General features: G+C 33.0%; 1 protein-coding gene across 1 annotated transcript in view; it reads right to left on the bottom strand.

Moving 5' to 3' along the window:
* Positions 1–792: 792 nt before the first annotated feature.
* Positions 793–21,547, bottom strand: part of LOC132708052 (uncharacterized) — a 122,709-nt gene continuing 101,954 nt past the window's right edge. The window contains exon 7 of the mRNA XM_060680159.1: positions 793–1,602. Coding sequence (XP_060536142.1) covers positions 1,378–1,602 — 225 coding nt within the window. The 3' untranslated portion in view covers positions 793–1,377. The remainder of the gene's footprint in view (positions 1,603–21,547) is intronic.

The raw sequence follows: 21,547 nt of genomic DNA, 5'->3' as shown, positions 1-21,547 counted from the left end.
TAGAATTTCAATACATGCATCTCGAAAAGGACTTAATATGTTTATATAGGACAGTAGGGCTTATTTCCGAAGTAGAACATGCCATCAAAATATGTTGCATTAATTTCAGAATCCTCGGTTACTAAAACTATTTAAAGCAGTTCCATGTAATAATGAAAATTTTAAATTTGAAAACCATATTTCCATATCTCTTTGCTAACCTATAATATTCATAAAAGAAGTAAAATTATAAGTGCCAATATTCATTTTGTAGCATATAAATTTATTATTAACAAACCAACATTACATTTAAAATATCAATAATAATTAATATTTATTCCTATATGATTTAAATATTGCAATAACATAGAAAAAAATGTTTGAATGCAGGATATTCCATCCTAGATTCTAACAGATACTTTATAAATAAAAAAAGAAACTTTTCAAGTATTTCTGTTGGTCGAACAGGCATTTTTTTACAAATAGTATCACCAAAATTCACTATAAATAGCTGCAATCTTAATATAATTGACACTTAAACACCACCATTATAATTTTTGCAATTTTGTTTCCCAAAGCACCCATGGATTTCAAAATTTTGAATTTCGTGGAGATAGATGGGCAATATTTAACCACATTGGATGAGTATTGATTATTATTGACACTTCAAATATAATTTTTGTATTTCAACAGTAAATATATATATATATATATATATATATATATATATATATATATATATATATATATATATATATATATATATATATATATATTTTGCTAAAAGAACGAAAATTTGGTTGTAATAAATGACAGCAGGTACATGAAAATATTCCCATCGTGTCCAATATTTATTTTTTTTACTGAGTGTAAGGATTAGCAAAAAAATATCGAAATGCGGTTTTCACTAGCGTATTTAACTTTTATTAGGCTATTTTTGTTTGCAATAAATGTTATCGTATTGTATATCGAAGCAAAGAATCAAACGGGATTTAAAATTCAAGAATGCGATTCTAGAAAATTCAAAATAATTTCTAGCATTTTCCTCTTGGCCGCTTTAGTCATAAGTTTTTTCACCCCAAGCCTCTATGACAATTACTTTTCTAGGTAGGGTCGAGTGTCCCGTAATTGTCACCCGGTATGTATTTTTTCCATTCGCCCATCTTTTTCTAATGTAAGATTTGCCTCCCTTTCCAATCACGCCGTTGCCATTCAAAATCGAATTAACCGTCTCCGCGCTAAAAGGATTTTAAATTAGCCGTGGTTTATTTAATATAGATCCTGCCATATCGGGTTTAATGTTTTGTTAGATCATTTCTTTATGGCAATTCTGCCTCTATATCTTACGATAAAATGGTTTATATTACGCAAAAATAAAACAATTTAGGTGCATTTCTCTTATCTATCGGGTATTTCCGGCAAAGTAACATTTAATTCAAAACTTTCTCCATTTAAGTTCGCGTAAACCGGGGTTGTAACGGGAGAGATGTGTTTTCTATCCTGCGACGCTAGATTTACGCTGAATGAATAAGCTCCAATTTCTCCTTTGTATACCATAACGGGTCGCGTTACGTAATACTTTTCGTAGGGCGCTGTTACGTCTTGGCCTGGGTAAACAAATACCTGGAATGAGTAAAAATGGAGAATTATATTAAACCGAAGTGTGATTTTTTGATGCTGAAGTAAAGCAATATAAATTATAGGTGTTATATAAAGTATTAATGACAGTAAATAGTTTTAGCTTTCAATCATTATTTTGAACAAAATAAATTTAGTTTTTGTTGTGCTAAATTTTTGTATGACCATTTTAGTTTTAAAAACGTAACAATACATTTGATACGTGCTCCAAATTTACTACGGTGCACATTAAAAGATCACCCCGTAAATGTAATAAATTCACTTGACATTACAATTTTAGTTATGAAGAGCGGGAAGTCAGAAGTTTCCGGGCTTCTTGGAAGTTATTCAATGAAAATTAATTTGCTACATTTCATTTCACGAAAAAGCGCGTTAACCAACTTGTAAATAGCATGAGTTTAATTACGATAGAAACCGGTTTTTACACAGTTTTTCTTATAATGCCTGCATTTGCTTAAACGGTAAACTACGAACATATATGTGGTTGATATCTATTGCTACCATTTAAACATAGTATAGTGATCAAATATTACAGATGCCTTTTAGTGAAATTTTAAGTAAATCATCTATGATGGGTATATAAAAAACTCAGTATGCTTTGCAATGTAGTTTTGATTCACAATAAGAAAAACTGAAATATCTTTAAAAATAAAATTTTTACTGATTTTACAGAACAGTATACATAGTTTCCCAAACTGGATGGCCTATTGGAAATATATGTAGAATGGAAAAAGATAGTCATTTAAAAATTGGGTTGCGGCGATTCGTATTCTTATTCTATTTGCGTCCCAATAGCCAGTTCGCTGCACTCGGACCTTCCTATCCATTATGCACGCAAGTACAGTACCTTTTATATGGGGAGTTTTAATAATTCGTCGGGCTAAGTGAATTGAGCTGCTATTACTCTTAATCGGTTGTCCCCTAGTAATGCTCAGTTGGTTAAGAGTTGAATTGGACTTTCTTCCTCTGCTGAACCCTGCCTACATATGCTGTGCCCGCACACAAGGCCCTAGTCGTTCGCGAGTAGCTATGAGACCATTTTTCCGGAAAATGGATAGATACCCATTCAGTAGTTTCGTGGTCCCCTCATTCGCCGCTCGTCACTCCACTTGAATTTTTTGTATGCGGATATTGCAAAAATTATGTTTATCAGCGAGTTGTTGAGACTGAGAATCAGCTGAAAAGACTGAATCTTGAAGTCTTTCAAAATACAGCTGATAAGGAACTGTTTTACATTAGACAGTACAATGGTCAGAAAATGATGGTCACTTGTTAGAACATTCTTTGTAATTCTACCTATTTATGTGAAAAAATAAAGTAGATGATGATTTCGCCGATACGAAACGTCGTACTTAAAATCTCTCAACGCTATCTTGTACAACTCAAAAAGTGGCAACGAGAAAGGTAAATATAGTTTAACGCCATTTAATATAGAAACCGGTCGCCAAAACAGAAAATGGCATGATGCCAAGCTATTTACAGGTTGTAAGACAAACCGTGCCTTTATAGCAAGGATGTTTTTAATATTTTATAATTTGTTAATATATATAACATATATAATGTTTACGGACTTATAAAGCTCCGTCGGTGCAGCATTATTATTACGAAGGTTTGTTGGATATAATTTGTTCCTTGCACTTGAAGGACAAGTACACGCAAATTTTTAGAAGAAGCTGGTAACCGTGTTTTAATTAAAGATTTTTCCAGAACACTTTAATTGATAGCTTTAGGCTTCCGAACATCAAAAGGATCGGACCGCTTTGTGCTTTTCAATATCGTTTGTACTTTTCAGCAAAGAAAGTAAAGCAAACCATCTAATATCGGAAATTGATTTTGGTTACAACCTCAGATATTCAGAAACTGATGGCATTTTTATTATATGCAATTGGGGTCGTCACTACCGCAATAAAAAATATTTTTTGTTCGAAACTTCTTAATTTTAAACTAATTGGCACAAAAGATTAAGGTTGCTATTTGAACTCCAAATCCTAAACAAGAACTATCAATTTGCACCAAATGTTTTACGAACACACCGGTTGTTGTGTGGATTTCGAGAGCAAAAGTAATTGTCAATCTCGCTCGAAAAGCACTATTTACTTTTCATAATAATAATAATAATAATAATAATAATAATAATAATAATAATAATAATAATAATAACAATAAACAATAACAATAATACATGAAAAAAAAACATCAACACAAACAAAACAACAACAAAAATTAGTCGTTGCATGACGCATTGTTTGGAATAAAACGTGAGACTTAAACTATTAAGGTATATAAGTGAGATGTGATTCTGAGAATCCTCTGATCAAAATAAAAAAAAATTATTTGTTAACAAATAAAAGACATACAACATATATTCTTGGAGGCGTGTTTATTGTGTTTTGGAGTTAAACGTAATCGTTGTTCATGGATTTCAATTTGTACTTTGATTTTGTAGTTTTAATTATTTTATAAATAAAGCTTAATGTTGGAAAGTTATATTATTATTCTATGGAGGGTTTCAAAATGGAAAGTGGATTATCTAGTCAATTTTCACTACAAAATAACATCGTTACCGATTTAGAAGCATATAGGGATTCTTAAAGATCGAATTTAATCCTTGTATTGGTCAACCGAGTCTCCTCGGAAAAAATGAATTTTAGAGCTGTGTGTCGTCGCAGCAAAGCTTACAATCGCAGTACTGTTGACACTTTATAGTGTTAATTGAATAAATTTTATACAAAAAAGGTTTTAAATACTTCCCTGTGACACCCCTCACATAATACGGCACATGTGTGATTGTTTATTTGGAATAATCATATGTTGTGTGCGGCCTGTTCAATAAAATTCTATAACATAGATACCAGGGTGTCGTTATTAATCATGTCAAAAGCATTTGTGTATTCTAACAATATTAATACCGTCGCGTAAATTAGCTTCGCACACTTCCAGGATGCAAGAAGGTATGATTCAATTAGGTAAGAATTGACTTATTTGTGTTTCAAAAGGGAACAAAATAGAGTCAAGATGATGTTAAGATCATTCTTACTAAATGCCTTTGATCTTATATCCACACGCGCAACTTGGTTCTCAGCAACCGTATGAAACAGAAATTTTTCAGATACTATAAACGAATTGTTAATAGCAAGAGTTCAACATAAAGTTGGCGGGTATTCAAACTCAGAGTTGAAAATGTTGATTAAAAAAAAGACGCTTTTCTCATTTGTAATTTTATACTAAAATAATTATTGTTTTACTCTGTGACTCCGGCAACTTTCGCATGTGCTACCCGACGAAAGCTTCTTCTTCTTCAGCCTCTAGAAATCCACTCCTGGACATAGGCCTCTTCCAGTGATTCCAGTGATTCTATTCCTTTGCTGTGCGGTTTGCATACAGTTTTTCCCAGCATGTCGTTGAATGTCATCTATCCATCTCGCTTGAGGACGCCCCACACTTCTTTTTGTTCTCCTTGGACGCCACTGCATTAGTGTTTTGGTCCATTTCAATTTGTTTCTAGCAACGTGTCCTGCCCAACGCCACTTGAGACTCACTATCCGCTCCACAACGTCACAGACCCTTGTTCTTCTCCTTATCTCTTCGTTTCTGATTCTCTCTCTTAGGCTTACACCCAGCATTGCTCTCTCTATTGCTCTTTGACAGACTCGACGAGTCGATTTGCTCTGCCCACTGTAAGTGTCACAGTCTCGAGTCCGTATGTTGTTACTGGGAGGATACAGATATAGTAGACCTTCTTTTTCAAATTCACTGGTATAGTCGGCTTGCGGAAGATATAGCTAAGTTTCCCGAATGCTATCCGACGAAAGCACTAAATCCAAATCGGGCTACTTTGACACCAAGGTGTAAATTACGTATGCACCACCAACGACGATGAGAGTCGTTTTTTTATCTTGCCCGGTATAAATCATTTTGTAATAAATTACGGACATTGCTAATTGATTAAGACACTTCTGAATGCCCGAGTTACACAAATTATTCTGAAGAAAATCTAAGAAATGCGTTTGATGCTGTTAGAAGCGGAATGCCGGTTCAAAGAGCCCTTACTGTTTACAAAATTCCGCGAATAATTCTCCGAAACACGTTTGCAAGTGAACAAGTGATTCGTGAAACTTTATGTCGTGGGGTAGGTAACACATTCGCAAACAACACAAGTGAAACCAATTACCCGGGACCTGATACTGTCGAAAATATATAATGGCATAATTTCAAATTAAGTGCTTTAAATATGTATATTCTCCGAGTACATGTGTTTATTTATTATTTCATTTAGAGATATTAAATGAAGAATATTTTTTCTGGTTCTAATCCCGCATTAAAATCCAACCATGTCATAGTTGTCCCAAAACGTGGTAATTTTCGCATACATATTTTTTATTTATTTTTTAAATTCGAACTTTACCAGTCTTGTCAATTTGTCAAATGTGGCCACTATTTCTCAGTACTTTATATTTCAATTGTTACTGCACATATGCTTGCTATTATCACACTCTATATTTCGGTCCCCATTGAAAGTTTAATTTGTTTTAAATATTATTTGCTCAGACTTCAGTTGACATCATTTAGGAACGATATACCTTTCTTAAGACCTGCGGTCGCTTATAAGCAAATTTGGCAATTTTCGTATAGTCCATGGTTCATTGGAAAGGGAGTCGTTATAGGCTAGGAAAGAACTTTTCGTCTAAATCCGTCCGTTACGTTTGTCATCTTTCAATAAACTTTCAACCGAAGTGTCGATGTCATCACCGAATGTTTTCAACTGAGAGTGAAGATCAACAGCACACCTCATTATAAAAGACTTTCAATTACCTATTCGCAGCTGTCTAGTTTTCGAAATCAAAATTCAAGATCACTTTTGCCCACGCATTTCAGTTCAGATTATTCAACTTTTCCGCAACAGTGCGTTGCTTTGGATCTTTTTATTGTTAAACTACCAAACAAAATAATTTTGCTATACATTCTAAAACTACTTCTTCAAAAAAATTTTTGAGATCAACGATTTACTTGCAACGTGCTACAAAATGCATAGTTGTTGTTGTTTCTTTACTGTAATACTTCTCATTCTTTCTGTGTTTTCCACACGCTCGTGAAGAATATAGCATTCCCAAATTTTGTAAGAAAAGTGCATTAATTTACAAATACACTTCATCTTTCAAGTAGAATGTGAAAATATATGCCGATTATCTCGCCAAATATAATAATCCGTGTATAAAAATTATTAGTACTCTTTCGTGTCAGATATGATCAAACGGATTGATCCAACCAGCTTTCGCAATAAACGTTTAGGTATAATATGTCATTTCCATTTATCTTTTCTATTTCATCTTCTCCGGGTCATCCCAATTCGAACATTTTAGGCCGTATCGAGGACGTCGCCCCCATTTCTAACTTGATTGCAACAAGAAGCAAAACATATTCTCTCGAACGGGAAGTTTCTTCTGATTAGAATATTATCTGCGATTTCTGCAAATGTGAGTGACTAAATCTGGGGCGTCATTTTCTTTTAAATTGCAGTTTTAGTTATTAATATACAAAAAACATATCCAAATTTACAAAAGCCAAAGACTCTTTTTATTTTCGATCCAAATTTAAGTACACCCATCGATTTGTTTACATGCACATTTGGTTTATTATTTGCGATTCGACACCATAAACGAATGTTTCCTTCGTTCATTGCGTCGAATCGCATATAATAAAGCAAATGTAGTAAAGCTAAGTACATGTTATTATGTGCATGTAAGCAAATCGAAGGCTGTACTAACTTTTTTATTCCGTGTATTTTTGCTTATCTATTGTAGATTTTTAATGAACCATCAAAGGTATCGGATGTGGATTCCATTATCTCTAATAATGTGTCAAATTTCTTTAATATAACAATTTAACGATTTAGCTAATTATACAAATTATCTAACAACACTATCAAATAAAAAAATATATATACCATATTTTCAGTAATTGTGAAGAAAAGAATTACCTTTGCTCAGAGAGTGAGAGTGATTCAACAGAACACTTTGCTCACTTCTTTTAGTTGAGCAAATTGTTCAATCATACACTTATAAACTGTCAGTTTAAAACATCGAGATGTTCCATGGCCAATGTTCAAAATGTCAAAAAGTTTGTGTAGGATCCAATGAAGCCAAGAGCGAGTGGTTTCGAACAGAGGACCGGAAAACAGCTGTGACGTGACGTACAGTCAACATTATACGTGATAGATAAATAAACAGAATTTTTAGGTTACATCTAGCGATTTTTATAGAGATATCAAGGTTATTGCTTTCAGTTAATTTTAGGTGGAAAATTCATAAGGTAGGTAGGTTAAAATGCAGAACAGGAACAGAACCCTTCAGCACAAGGTATAACAGAAAGAAGTAAAATTGATTTAATATTTTATAGTAGCTCACAAAAAAGAAATTTTGCGTGTTTTGTGCAAAAATGCCGTATTTTGTAGTACGATTTGTATGTTGTAAGTTAATAATGTATATGCAAGTTAAAAAGATATCTTAGATGTACAGAAACAAAATGCGAAGTATCAGCAAAGTTTGAAAAGAATGGTGTATTCATTTTAAGGAAGAGACAACAATATCATCAACGCTTGGAGGACCAAATACAAGACAGGCATTTTAAGAGTTGCAAGAATGTCTACAAGGTAAAGAAATTATTAGTATTAAAAATAGTCGTAGAAATTGGTACATTACACTGTATCACCACTGAAACCACATATTATTAAACTTCAATTATGTTAATGTAATTTTGCAAATGCAGAAGGTGCCTTACTAGTTCCCGTCAACTCAGTATGTACTCTACACTCTAGGAGAAGACAATAACATGTTCCTGTACAACTGGAACATTTTGCTGGATTTCTGGGAACAAGCAAGTGGCTTAGATATTAGTTTGGTTATACAGGTACAAAAGCTTGACATCGGCCATTTTTCTTGCAAATATGAAAGGATTTAAATTTTGGAGGCAGAGACTAAAAATGATTTTTCATTTGTTGGTAATATTAGCCTAATTGTCAGATATAGACTTTTTCGGTAACTAGCCTCTATATTTGTATATCTTAAGAGGAGTCACCAATAAATTTCAAAATTGCAGTAGGTATTTAGGTTATTGGTATTATTTAAAGTTCTCAATAAATAATATTGACATGTATTAAAAAAATTACGGATAACTCCTAAAAAATAGAGGTTAATTTTGTCATAAAAATACAAAATGTTATTCTTACATGCTTTTACTTGAACAAGACACTGTAGATGTAAGTCAGCTTATACAACCTGAAAACTCGAAAATACATTAGTATGGTGCTTGTTTAAAAAATGAATGAAGAAAAAGTACCAAAAAAGTAGCGGTCGTATAACTCAGTCGTATATAATGCAACACATTTATAAACCTCTTAAGACACTAGTTTATAAAACATGTTGCCTGGACTAATCCTTCATGTATTCAAGAAATGCAACGTTTTGAACCCACTCTATTTTAAATATTCAACTTCAATATTCCGTAGCAGCATAAATAACACTATACATCTTGCCGCCCCAACCCGTTATTTAATATTAATATTACTCGTCAATAAAATACAATTCTTTTGTGAGGGAACCAAATTGATTTAGAGAACTACGCACCTAGATTGAAAATAGGCAATTCACATCTAGCTTGCATCACGTAGGTTGATAAGTGCTAAATATAATTGGTTCTATGAAGAAGCTGTTTTATCTCGTCGCGTCGTATCGATAATTTTTTGTGTAATAAAAAACATTATAAGCCACCTCAAACCAAGGTTTACAGGATATAAATAAGTAGCCTCACTCTTTCTAAATCTATTCAAGAAACGCCGCCTGTTTTTACAGCCTCAGATGATTTTTTGACGGTACGGGGGATATATTATCGATAGAAATCATAGATAGATTAAGCAATATTTGTATGCTTTTGCTTATTTTTGGGAGAAAAGTGATTTTTTATAATACTGCTGTTAAAAGAATGAAGTTTCAAAAGAACTTGGCGGTTTGAATTCCGAAGTGTTATTATGTGTATGTAAAAAAAGATGTACTTTTTTTGTTGTTTTGTGTATTTTGTGCTTATCTATTGTAAATTTCCAAAGATCAATCAATGGTATGGATGTGGTTTGCTTTATTTCTAAAAATGTGTCAACCTTTTTTAACTTAACTATTTAACTAATTATGCAAATTATTTTCTCCCACGGTACTCTCCTCGCCCCACTCGTCCGTTGCTTAAATATTTTCATCACAACAGCAGCAATTTTGTGACTGACTTATGCGGTCTCTTTCAGTTGGACGTCTGTAAATGGACTGCTCAGATACGAGGAACAGTGGGCAGCAGCTCCGATACGAGAACTCACCAGAGAAAGACGCGAATTTTAAGAACGAGTATTTCTTTATGGGAAAACTTGGTTTTATTAACAATACTGACTGACTGATTAACCAAAACTGAACGTTTTATATTTAACTGAACTTTAAATTTAGTTCGTCTTTATTGGGAAATTTCAAAGAAAAGTAAATTGGAACCCTTGCACAATATGATATGAAATAATCGAGATGAAACCTTTCACGAGGATGATTAAAAGGATCGGTCTTAAATCGACGTGGATTGGATACTTATACGACTTGAGATGTTGGAATTTTGTTTCTGACAGAATTAATGTATTATAGTCACTAAGAATTATACATGTTTCACAAGTGCGCCAAGGCGAAACCATGAACATAACACAAGCATTAGCAAGTGAGATATCTATAGTAATTTTGGCGAAATTAACTTTTATTTATTTTTTTTAATGACAATTTATTTCAGACCTCTAAGAATAAACTGTTATGGCCTTGTGTGAATAACAGTAACGGAAAAAAAATATTCTTGTAAAAATCAATATAGTAATTTATTAATATAAGTTTACTTTCTATTTTTTTTATAAAGTCTTTAAGGTTTTATGACACATTTTCTTAGTAGTGCTCTTTAAAACGAAAAACTTGAATATTGTATATTCTTCTTGGTCGTTGTAACACACAATCAACTTCACATTTGTTTTAATCAATTTGTTTTGTATTAAGTAATATAATTTTGTTTGTTTTAGTAATTTAAGTTCACATATTTTTAAAAAAGGCCAGCTTGCGTAGAGTTCTTTATTATGTATATTAACATTCATTCCAAATATTACTTTATGAGCTTTATTTTGTAGTCTTTGTAATTTATTTAGCTGGGCCATGCTTGTGTTTCCCCAGCCTGTTAACAAACATCTCAGGTGTGGCCCTATAGCAGATGTCTTGTTTTTTGGCTAATTTGATAAGAACATCTTTTCATTGCTTAGCATCGATACAGTTTTGTTCATTACAGTCTCAATATGTTTATCCCAAGTTAGTTTTTCAGAGATCATTCGATTCACACACTTTTGTGAGTGCCGCTGCATTTATCTTTATATTTAGGTTACAAGGTGCTTTTCCTGTTTGTTTAAATATATGAACTGTTTTTTTGGGAATTTAAGGAAAGTTTGTTATAACATAGCCATTCAAAATAAGGGTTTAAATATTTATTAACGAATTCTTAAAGCTGCTGCCAACTATCACCCGAGTACACTAACGCAGTGTCATCAGCAAATTGGAAGTACGTTGATTTAAGTTTACATGTTTTAGGCTATGTACATACAGCAAATCCGTGGACAATGCCGACCTTGGAAGTAAGTCGTTCACTGCTTTCGCTATTTGTTGTTGTTGAGTGTTTTTTGGCTGTAGACTAAGATTTAATCAATTGGTAACACACCCCACGAAGTGCCATTTGATTTAATTTATTCATGATTCACAGTATGGAACGTTTTTTGAATATCGACAAACATTATTATTCTATATTTGTTCTTGTCAACAAATATAGAATCCATATCGCTTGTTGTCAAATTTAATTTTAGCTACGATAAATTTTATTGTCTTGCCTTAATAATTGTTTCCAGTGCCTTGGACAAGGTGCTGAGTAATGAAATTGACCTGTAATTGTTCATGTCGTCGTGTGTTTATGTTTTGTATATCGGGATGATTTTAGCCACTTTTAATTCTTCGGGGTAGCGATCAGTTTAGTAAGTTTTACCATTTTTGGTTCAATGCTGTTGATTAGTGTTTGCAAATCTTTTTTGTCACACCTGGGGTACAAGTATTTTTTAATGAGCTAATCGTTTTCTTTGTTGCTAGCATCGTTGTTGGTTAAAAAAATATGCGATCTACAAGTTCTTTAAAACAGAATGTGGATTTATTTTACTTTTTACAAAACTTCTGGATTCCTCCTGCGTCGGTTTTTATTAAGTCGAACTTGTTGACGTTTCGCCAATCATCCTGTTGTCTTCTTCAGAGCTTGACTGAAACTAGCTCGTATTTTAGTCTGTACCTGGTTATATATGGTTTGAGGGGGGTGGAGCTAAATGAAGGGCATAAACACCGTCTCGATTGACTGATTCCCATATTGGTGACAGGTAGAGACCTGAGTCGCGGTTAAGATTGTTAGGTTCTGTTTCTATAGACTCTCGGATTTTTCGTTGGTAGAAGAACTGATTACATTCAAGAATTTTAGTTTTATCGAATTAAATTTTACGTCCGGTTTCATGAGTGTGTTCGGTAACAGCTGATGAGTTTATTTGTCTTAGTCGTAAGGCTCTTTCGTGTTCTTTGAGCCCAGTTGATATTTTTCGTGAGGTTTCTTCAATGAATTTTTTGCCGCATATGCATGGAATGCTGTAAACTCCTGGCACCTCAAATAGAATTTTGTCTTTGACGGACCTAAGATGTTGAGAGATTTTTGGACAAGTGGTAAATCTGGTTTTCACGTTATACTTCTTTAGAACTTTTGATATGTGGTCAGTGATGTTTTGAATGTAAGAAAGGACCACAGTGGCAAGTGCAGGATTGGAAAGTTGTGGTGAAGTGTATTTTTTGATGGAACGCTTAATATCTTTAATGTGGAAATTATTAGAGAGAAGAGCAGACGTAAGGTGTTGTAATTCTGGGTTCCGTGACTCGGGCTGAGATAGTTTTACGGTTCTGTAAACAAGAGAGTTGATAACCGATGATTTTTGGGCCGGATAGTGATGTGACCATGCATTAAGGTATCGGTCTGTGTGCGTAGGTTTTCTGTAAACACAGTGACCCAATGTTAGGTCTGATTTTCTATTGTCACTTCTTATTCCGCTCGTCAGGTCAATATATACTTTAAGACTTTAAGGTATATTTTTTCGTTGGCCGTTTGTTTGTCTTTTTGTAATACCTGGTTTGTTTAAAGAGATATTGAATTTGCTTCGTTAGATCATAATTGAAGTACATGTTTTAATTCTGTCCGACTAATCCACATTCTCTTCCCTTGATGCCTTTTAATATGTTAACACGTGTGACAACTTTTTGTTTACTTTGTGTATCTTTACAAGTAGTGGAGGATATTTCTTGGTCTTTATTCTATAGATCTCCTAAATGTCATCCTTACTGATTTTGACTTTCACACAGTCACTTTTTGTATTGTACTTTGGGGCTCTTCTTTCTGGTCTAGGATCCCGGTGACTACTTGATTTCGTTCTATTTCTATTCGGCATTACTTATTTTGCTTTCTAGATTTTCTAATCTTTGCTTTAGGTTGCATTTTTCATCTTTTAAATGCTTTATTTCAAGCAGCATACCCTTAATAAACTTTTTTTGATCCTCAAAAGGCATCAATATACTGGACGGATATCTTACAATCTTTCGCTTCCTCCTTTGTAGTTTTTCGGAAAGCTTCAAATTTCAGCTTAGCAACTGTTCAATAACGCTTTCAATCTTCTTTTCATCCATTTCTTTTTGTTTTTCAACAACACCTGTGGTGCAACAATTAATTTGTTTTCTTTAGTTTCGATTTTGACAGTCCAGGCCACAACTTTTTTTTGCATTGTCTGCATTTTTTTCGCAGAAAGACAAACTTTTTTTTAGTTCGGAAGTATTGAATAAATTCTATAAAACCCCTCAATAATATGTTCTGCAAGAAATAACATAACATTTGCGCGAAATTCTTAGTTTGACATTGTTGGGGGACAAAACTGGTACATATCTTCAGTATGTATGTGTATTGCGTTAGGCTCCGAGCAACTTCGAAATACGGTTCTCATTTTAACAATACACAGAAAATATAACGGATATTCTTTTTCGCCCCACAAAACGGACGAAAATGACTTTCCACTGTGTCATCTTTTTGATATTCTTTTGCCTATATTTGTTTATACGTGTCAGTGCTTTCACTTCATTTAAAGGTCAAGAATATCAAACTTGTGAAGATGCCAATAACTCTTTTGTGAATGTTTAATACTAAATTTCATGATGTCATCGTTATAGTTTAATTGTGAGTTTCTGTATCAAAATAAAATTTAAATGGAACTGCTTATCGTCTTCGAAATTAAAACTGCTTTCCGTCATTTTTTAGTAATTTAAAATTAAGTCAAAATAAGCAACCTTATACATGCCAAACTCCCAAGTCTTCCTTTTTAAATGTAGTTTATCTCATACTTACGTTTTTAACTAGTGTCGAATCGTTAAAGGCAAATTTAAAAGCAAGTACACTGTCACAGTACTCGCAAAAAAAATTGCATATGCCTATGTAAAATCGATCGAATTACTGTAATTTTTCTGTAGGACTTGAAAATCAAAGAATACACTTACTAACTGCTGTTTCTGCAATTTTACTACTATGCGTTCTATAAAATGCAATATGTAAAGTTTCCGAAGGGCTTGCTTAAAAATAGTGGTATATTAAAGCATCAACTAAATCAAATTATTTTTTGAAATAGAATATAAAAATGAAATGACTGCGGGGAGTGGCATTTAAGCCAACTGCGTGAACCACACAGTGTTTCGATTTTTGGATCCTCGTTCCAATTAAATGCAATAGCACGCAATATGGGTTAAACCCTAGCAAAAAAATTGTTTTCACTTCACTTTTCTGAGTTTCAGATGAAATACAACTTGCAACTCTGCTTGTTAAAGTACAAACATGAAAAAGATAACATGATAACTACGAGTTTATTTCAGACTGGGGTTGGGCGATCATATTTCACGTCAAAAAGAACATTCTTGTAATAAATTTTGCGGCTCATATAGCCCTGTTCAGATTATTATTGTTGTATTCGAGCGGGTTCCGAAAAATTCTTTGTGCTATTTTTAGTTTATGAAACATTATTTACAAAATGTAAAACTTTCATCCTCCGCTGTCTCGTGCGCAAAGCATGGTGGGCGAAACAATGTCACTGATATATTGCGATTTCGAGAGAGCTGTAACACCTCAACATCTTAGTCGTATTTCTAGCAGACATGAACGAATATCAAACATGGAAACTGAATTAACGCAGTTCTTGCGTGATGTACACGAAGCATGTAATTGTTTAAGCATTTATATCTTATTGAATATAGAAATATTTAACGCAGTTAGGTTTCAACTTAACAGGTTTTTGATGAATGATCGCATAAACCAGTATCTCAAATTTTAAATTCAAAGTGATTTTCAGTAACTCTCTAAATATAAGCGAAAACAAAAATTTCGATTTGAAATTTTATTTTTACAGCTGCACCTTTTCTCGCAATATTGTTTTTCTGGCCTTTCGTTTCTTTCAAGCCAAGTTTAAATTTCGTTTTTCTTAAAGATACCATATTGGATACTGTTTAAAATACCTTCATTTTTTGTGAAACTATTATGGATTATACACTATAATAGCGAAATTGAATTACTATGAAAAATGGAGCTTATTAGGGACGGCAAACAAGAAGCGCTATGAAAAAACACAAGACAAGTCTGATGAATGGATATAGGGAACCTCATCGAACATGATTATTGAATAGAAATTTCGCTGAGTATTCAGAACTATTGACAAAACTGTAAAAAATGTTTAAATCAATAACTGCTTAATAATGATAAATTGCAACTTACTGTTTAAAGCTCGATAATTATAATGAGTAGAAATAATATTTATGTCAAGTAAATTTAAAACATTAAGTTGCAAGGTTGAGTCAGATAAGATACAGAAGCAATAATTACATACGGGGTACTTACGAAAAAATAAAATTGATTATGGTTTCCGACTTTTGACAACGGAAAAACTTATAGTCGTAGAAAAAGAATAGTATGCACTACGTTTGGTGATTGGTATATTGGTAAACTTTTTAAGTCAGTTGTTTATTAAGCACTCGCTCCGCTAGTGCCAAATAAACTCGTAATCAAATACCGTTTACCACAATGTTGCATAATATACTGTTATGCATGCATTGACGCACAGAATGAAACTGATTTGAGACATGAAGAGCAAATTTGTTGTTTGGCTGCCTCAAAATTATTAAAAAATGTCACTTAAGTTGCAAGTTTGGACAGTTGAAAATCAAAGAGGTTAAAATATTAAAGAAAATGTCCCATTCACACCCTCCCGAATTGTACCCCGTTCCGATCATGATACGTATTAGTTGAAACCTTTTAACAAATCCATTACGTCAATCGACCCTGAGGCTTTTCACGGACCAACAACTTGATGTTAGCCTTCGACATACTTTTTCACTTTCCCTATTGAGTTTTCCGACACACCACCCAGAGAAAAGAAAAAATGGTGCGAATTTATCGGCTTTTGACGCTCTGACATCCCCATACTTGTCGATTACCTACTGAGCTCTTGTCAAAGAACTTTGTTTAAGAATAAAAGAGAAGTCTGACAGTGTATTTGTTTTCGATAATTTACCAGATATGAATGCAAAATGAACGAGGATTCGATTATATCGACAAAATACAGGACAGTTTTCTCAATATCAACTTTATAGCGATAAAAAGCGCCCAATTTATTCTCGTTCCCGTATATTCTCGTATAATGATAATACAAAGAAAGAATTTCATGAATACGAAACAATAATTCAGACCTACAAAGAATTTTTTTTATACGATGGTCTTAAAAATATTATTATGAATTCTAAAAGCATAAGGCTAAATAAATATTCCATTACTTTAGTTTAGATTATAACATTGCTTCTGGTCTTCTTCTGTAATTTCAAAATATTATTAAGATCTGCTGAAAACTTCAGATACTGTTACGACCCGATCCGCTGAAAGTTAGGACCACTATCCAGATGAATAAAGATGCCGAAATGTTCGGCAACCCTTAACAGCAGTTAATGGAGAAAGCGGACATTGAAACTTTACTTATTTATTACATTAGATAATCAACAGAACAAAGTTATAGTAACTAATTAACTGAGTAGTATAACTTACTAGTGCCTGCTGCTCACAAGGGAAGTTGACTCCGCCCACCCGACATAATTTACAACCAACCCGATAGTACTCTTATACTGTAATAAAAGGCATAACTTTATTTCTTTAGAGCTATTTCCATAATAGTGTTTTCCTTAATTATACTTAAACTCCAAACAATAAACAAATGGAATCTTAAGGAATTAACAATAGAACACATACTTTTTACAAAACTTCTGGATTCATCATGGGTCGGATATTGTTGAGTCGAACTTGCCGACGTTTCGCCAATCATTCTGTTGGCTTCTTCAAAGGTTGACTGAAACTGGCTCGCATTTTACTCTGTACCTCCTTACATGTTGTTTGATGGGGGCGGAGATAAATGAGGGGCATAAACATATAAAAAAAATATAACGTCAAAACCAGATTTAGCACTTGTCCAAAAATCTCTCAACATCTTCGATTCGTCAAAGATAAAATTCCATTTAAGGTGCCAGGAGTTTACAGCATTCCATGCATTTGCGGCAAAGAAATCATTGGAGAGATCGGACAAAAAATATGAACTAGACTCAAAGAACGCGAAAGAGCCTTACGACTAAGACCAATAAACTCATCAGCAGTTGCCGAACACAATCACGACAGCGGACATAAAATTTTATTTGATAAAAGTAAAATTTTTGCATATAATGAATTCTTATGCCAACGAAAAATCCCAGGGTGTATAGAAATCTATAAGCAGCCTAACAATCTTAACCACAATTCAGGTCTTTACCTGTCACCAATAAGGAACTCAGTCATCCGAGAGGATGTTTATGCCTCTTATTTAGTATTAAGTATACTTCGAACAAATGGATTGTAGAGTATTTCTAATGTTTTTATTTTTTATTTTGATATATATACGAGCATTTTTCTATGCTGAATGATAAGTGATTTGAAAGGGACCGCTCATAAACTCTGCTTATATCATTTTCAAGTAAAATTACGTCTTCATCGTTTCTTATTTCTTTATAAGAATATAAAGTGATCTGCAAATAATGCACACTCAGAGTCCTGAACTTACCCCTCGCAAATCGTCCATCAGTAGTAAATAGAAAAGTGGTTCAAGATTTAACTCTTGAGGGACACTAGATCTTCTGAAAAAGTCAAATTGTTTCCTGTGTGACAAATAAGATGCGATCTGTATCAACAATCCCTTTGATAAACCAAATTTATGCAGTTTTGATAACAATACAACGTATTCTACGCTGTCATAAACTTTAGCAAAAGCCTGTAAAAATTACATCCAATTAACTATTTTGTTCGATTTTATGATTTGTATCATGAAAGTGCAAAAGTTTTGTCGTTGTAGATCGTTTGGGCAAAAAACTATGTGGCATCACGCTTAGACAAGAGTAAACCTGATCGAAAACATTTTCATATAAAACTACTTCAAAAATTTTGCTAGGAGCGCTGGTAAGGGTATGAGATATCCTCTATATTTTTCTCGCAAGTAAAATAATATACGAAGAATAAAATTCGACTAGACTGAGCGTTTTACTCTTTTTGTAAATTTTAATCATTAAATATGTATAATGTATCTCTATATTAGCACAGATACGACATTACTAAAGCTGATTTGTTTGTCATATAAATTATTATTAGTGATATAGATTTGATTTCTACAAGCCAACAAACAATTTCAACTCAGGTCCTTTTATCAACATGGAAATCAGTCATCCAAGACCATGTTTAGCTCTGAAGAAGCCAACAGGATGATTGGTGAAAGGTTAACAAGTTTGATTTATAAACGATCGACTTAGATTCAAGGAGATCTGTAAATAAATGAATGTAAATGAACTTCATATTTAAGTTTAATATAAATAGTAGTGTGTTTGCAATTAGTTCTTTATTTTTTCGACAAACTACACTTTTTGTTTCGTAAAACATACGAAAATTGTAACCTGACTGACTAACCACTTTATTGTAATGATATATATAATTATACAGGGTTTTTCACTTAAAACTCCGCACGCCAATAACTTCAAAACGAAAAGAAATATTTAATTTACGTAAAAAGTAGTCAAAGTGTGGGGTCAAGTAGATATTTCCTAAAGTTTAAAAAATTCGACGCCTGCAAAGAGCTGGGCGTCGCGACGCGTCGAAAAATTATTCGATTGCAGAGACTTTGGAAATACGCGAGTTACGTTTGTTGATCAGAGAAACACTTTTTTAAAAAAAATTTAATTTGCTTAAAGAATTTTATTGTCGTTAAAAACGGAAACGATTTATAACAACAAAAGCGAGTTGACTGCCTGAAGTTAAGAACAGAACTGGTTCTCCTGTCTCAAAATTATCTTAACCTTAAGTTGTATACAATTACATAAACAGAATAAAGCGATATCTAAATGCGCACTGTGCGATTAAATTATACTAAGGTAAGCAGTTTATTGGCATGTAACTCGCGCATACAAAAGTACATATTATTTAAAAACTTTTTTGTTATTTACTCAAACTTATTTACTTTACCGGTTTCTAAGTTATACCGATTTAAAGTAAACATTTCTTGATTAATAAAAAATGTGATTAACGCTTATTTTTACAAGTATGCCATGAATGTTAGTTACGATGGCAACCATTGTTATCGCAGTTGTTTTAAGTGCAATTACAAACAATAGATTTCAATTATTTTAGTATGATTTTATTTATGATTTTTTATTCATTTAGTTCTGATAACATGATAAATAAATGAAAAAACAGTAAAATACCTACAAGTTAATAACCAAAATTATTATTGCAATTAACTACATAATAAGACATTTCAAAAATTTTGTTCAAAATTATGTCCATCTGCTCGAACACAACTATCAAAAACTTTTAACAGATGAGCTTGGGTCACTTGTAGGAGAGTCCTTCTTGTGATAGCGGCACACGCTGCACTAATTTTGTTAATGAGATCAGCCATATCTTCGATAGATTCTTCATAGATAACGTTTTTTAGGTAGCCCCAAAGAAAATAATCTGGTGGTGTAATGTCCGGGGACCTCGCCGGCCACCTTACCGGTCCATTAGTACCAAACCATCTATTGGGATATTCTCGGTTCAAATACCTCGTTACTATTTGGGCATTATGTGCAGGCGCTCATATTCATTCTAGTGTCAAGAGGCACTTCTTCTAATAATTCCGGAAGTGTAGTTTGAAGAAATCTTAAATAGCGATCTGCATTTAAAGTTCCTTCGTAAAAGTAAGGTCCAATAAGGAATCCATTTAATATGCCGCACCAAACATTGATACTAAAAATTCGTTGGTTACCTCTTTCTGTAATCCAACGAGGATTGTTTTCGGACCAAAAACGACAGTTGTGTCTATTAACGATTCCAATATTTTGAAATCGACTTTCGTCGCTCCATAAAATTTTCGAGAGAAAATTTGCATCTTGGCTATACAAATCGGACAATGTCGCTAAGAAATACATTCTTCTAGCATAATCGCCTGGTTCTAGTTTATGAACTAGTTTACTTTTGTACGGGTGAAAAGAGTTTCTATGTAGAATTCTCCACGAAGAACTTATGGTAACACCGGTATTTTCTTTTATCTCTGATAGGGATATCTTGGGGTTATTATCAACCTGCTGAATTACAGCAGCAGTATTTTCATCATTTGTAGCCGTCCTGTTCCTATCTCTTTTTTTTTTACATAAACTTGAAAAGGTTTTTGCATCGGGGACTCTTCTATGCGGATAGCGCCGTGCGTAAACTCTTTTTGCTTCTCTACAATTGCATCTGCATTCTCCAAACACCAGTAACATGTCTACTTTTTCCTCATTGCTAAATTGCACCATTTTCACATAATAATTATTAGTTTTTTTTTAAACCGAACAAATTTGGATATTTCTTGTGACAAAATGTGACAATTTGTTGATACAGCAATAACAACTTACGTTTGTAATTGCACTTAAAACAACTGCGATAACAATGATTGCCATAGTAACTAACATTCATGGCATACTTGTAAAAATAAGCGTTAATCACATTTTTTGTTAATCAAGAAATGTTTACTTTAAATCGGTATAACTTAGAAACGGGTAAAGTAAATAAGTTTGAGTAAATAACAAAAAAGTTTTTAAATAATATGTACTTTTGTATGCGCGTATTTCCAAAGTCTCTGCAATCGAATAATTTTTCGACGCGTCGCGACGCCCAGCTCTTTGCAGGCGTCGAATTTTTTAAACTTTAGGAAATATCTACTTGACCCCACACTTTGACTACTTTTCACATAAATTAAATATTTCTTTTCGTTTTGGACTTATTGGCGTGCGGAGTTTTAAGTGAAAAACCCTGTATATATAATTTATTATATTTCAATACGAGGCAATTTTGATTGTTAGCAGATATTAATATTGCAGCGAGCGTCGCGACGACCAAATTAAAATATACCCTGCAATAAAAATGTCCAATATCCGCTTAGAGAATATTTAAATCAGTCAAACTCCGATCGCAATTAATAAACAATTGGAACATTCATCAATACAGCAGGTGAGCTTTTCCGGATATTACATTTTTCCAACAAATTATTTCCATATTGTTTTTTATAGCGGAGTGATTATTAAACAACAGCGATTAACGGAATCGATTTAAATAGAGAAATAATAGAGAATTAAATAGAGAATATTTAAGAGCACTGCACACATTAACTTAATTTTATTATCCAAATTTTTTAGAATACCGCTTT

The sequence above is a fragment of the Cylas formicarius genome, unplaced genomic scaffold, assembly GCF_029955315.1.
Source record: "Cylas formicarius isolate icCylForm1 unplaced genomic scaffold, icCylForm1.1 PGA_scaffold_10__41_contigs__length_53128322, whole genome shotgun sequence".
Classification (NCBI taxonomy): domain Eukaryota; kingdom Metazoa; phylum Arthropoda; class Insecta; order Coleoptera; family Brentidae; genus Cylas; species Cylas formicarius.
This window is presented reverse-complemented; position numbering and strand designations above follow the sequence as displayed.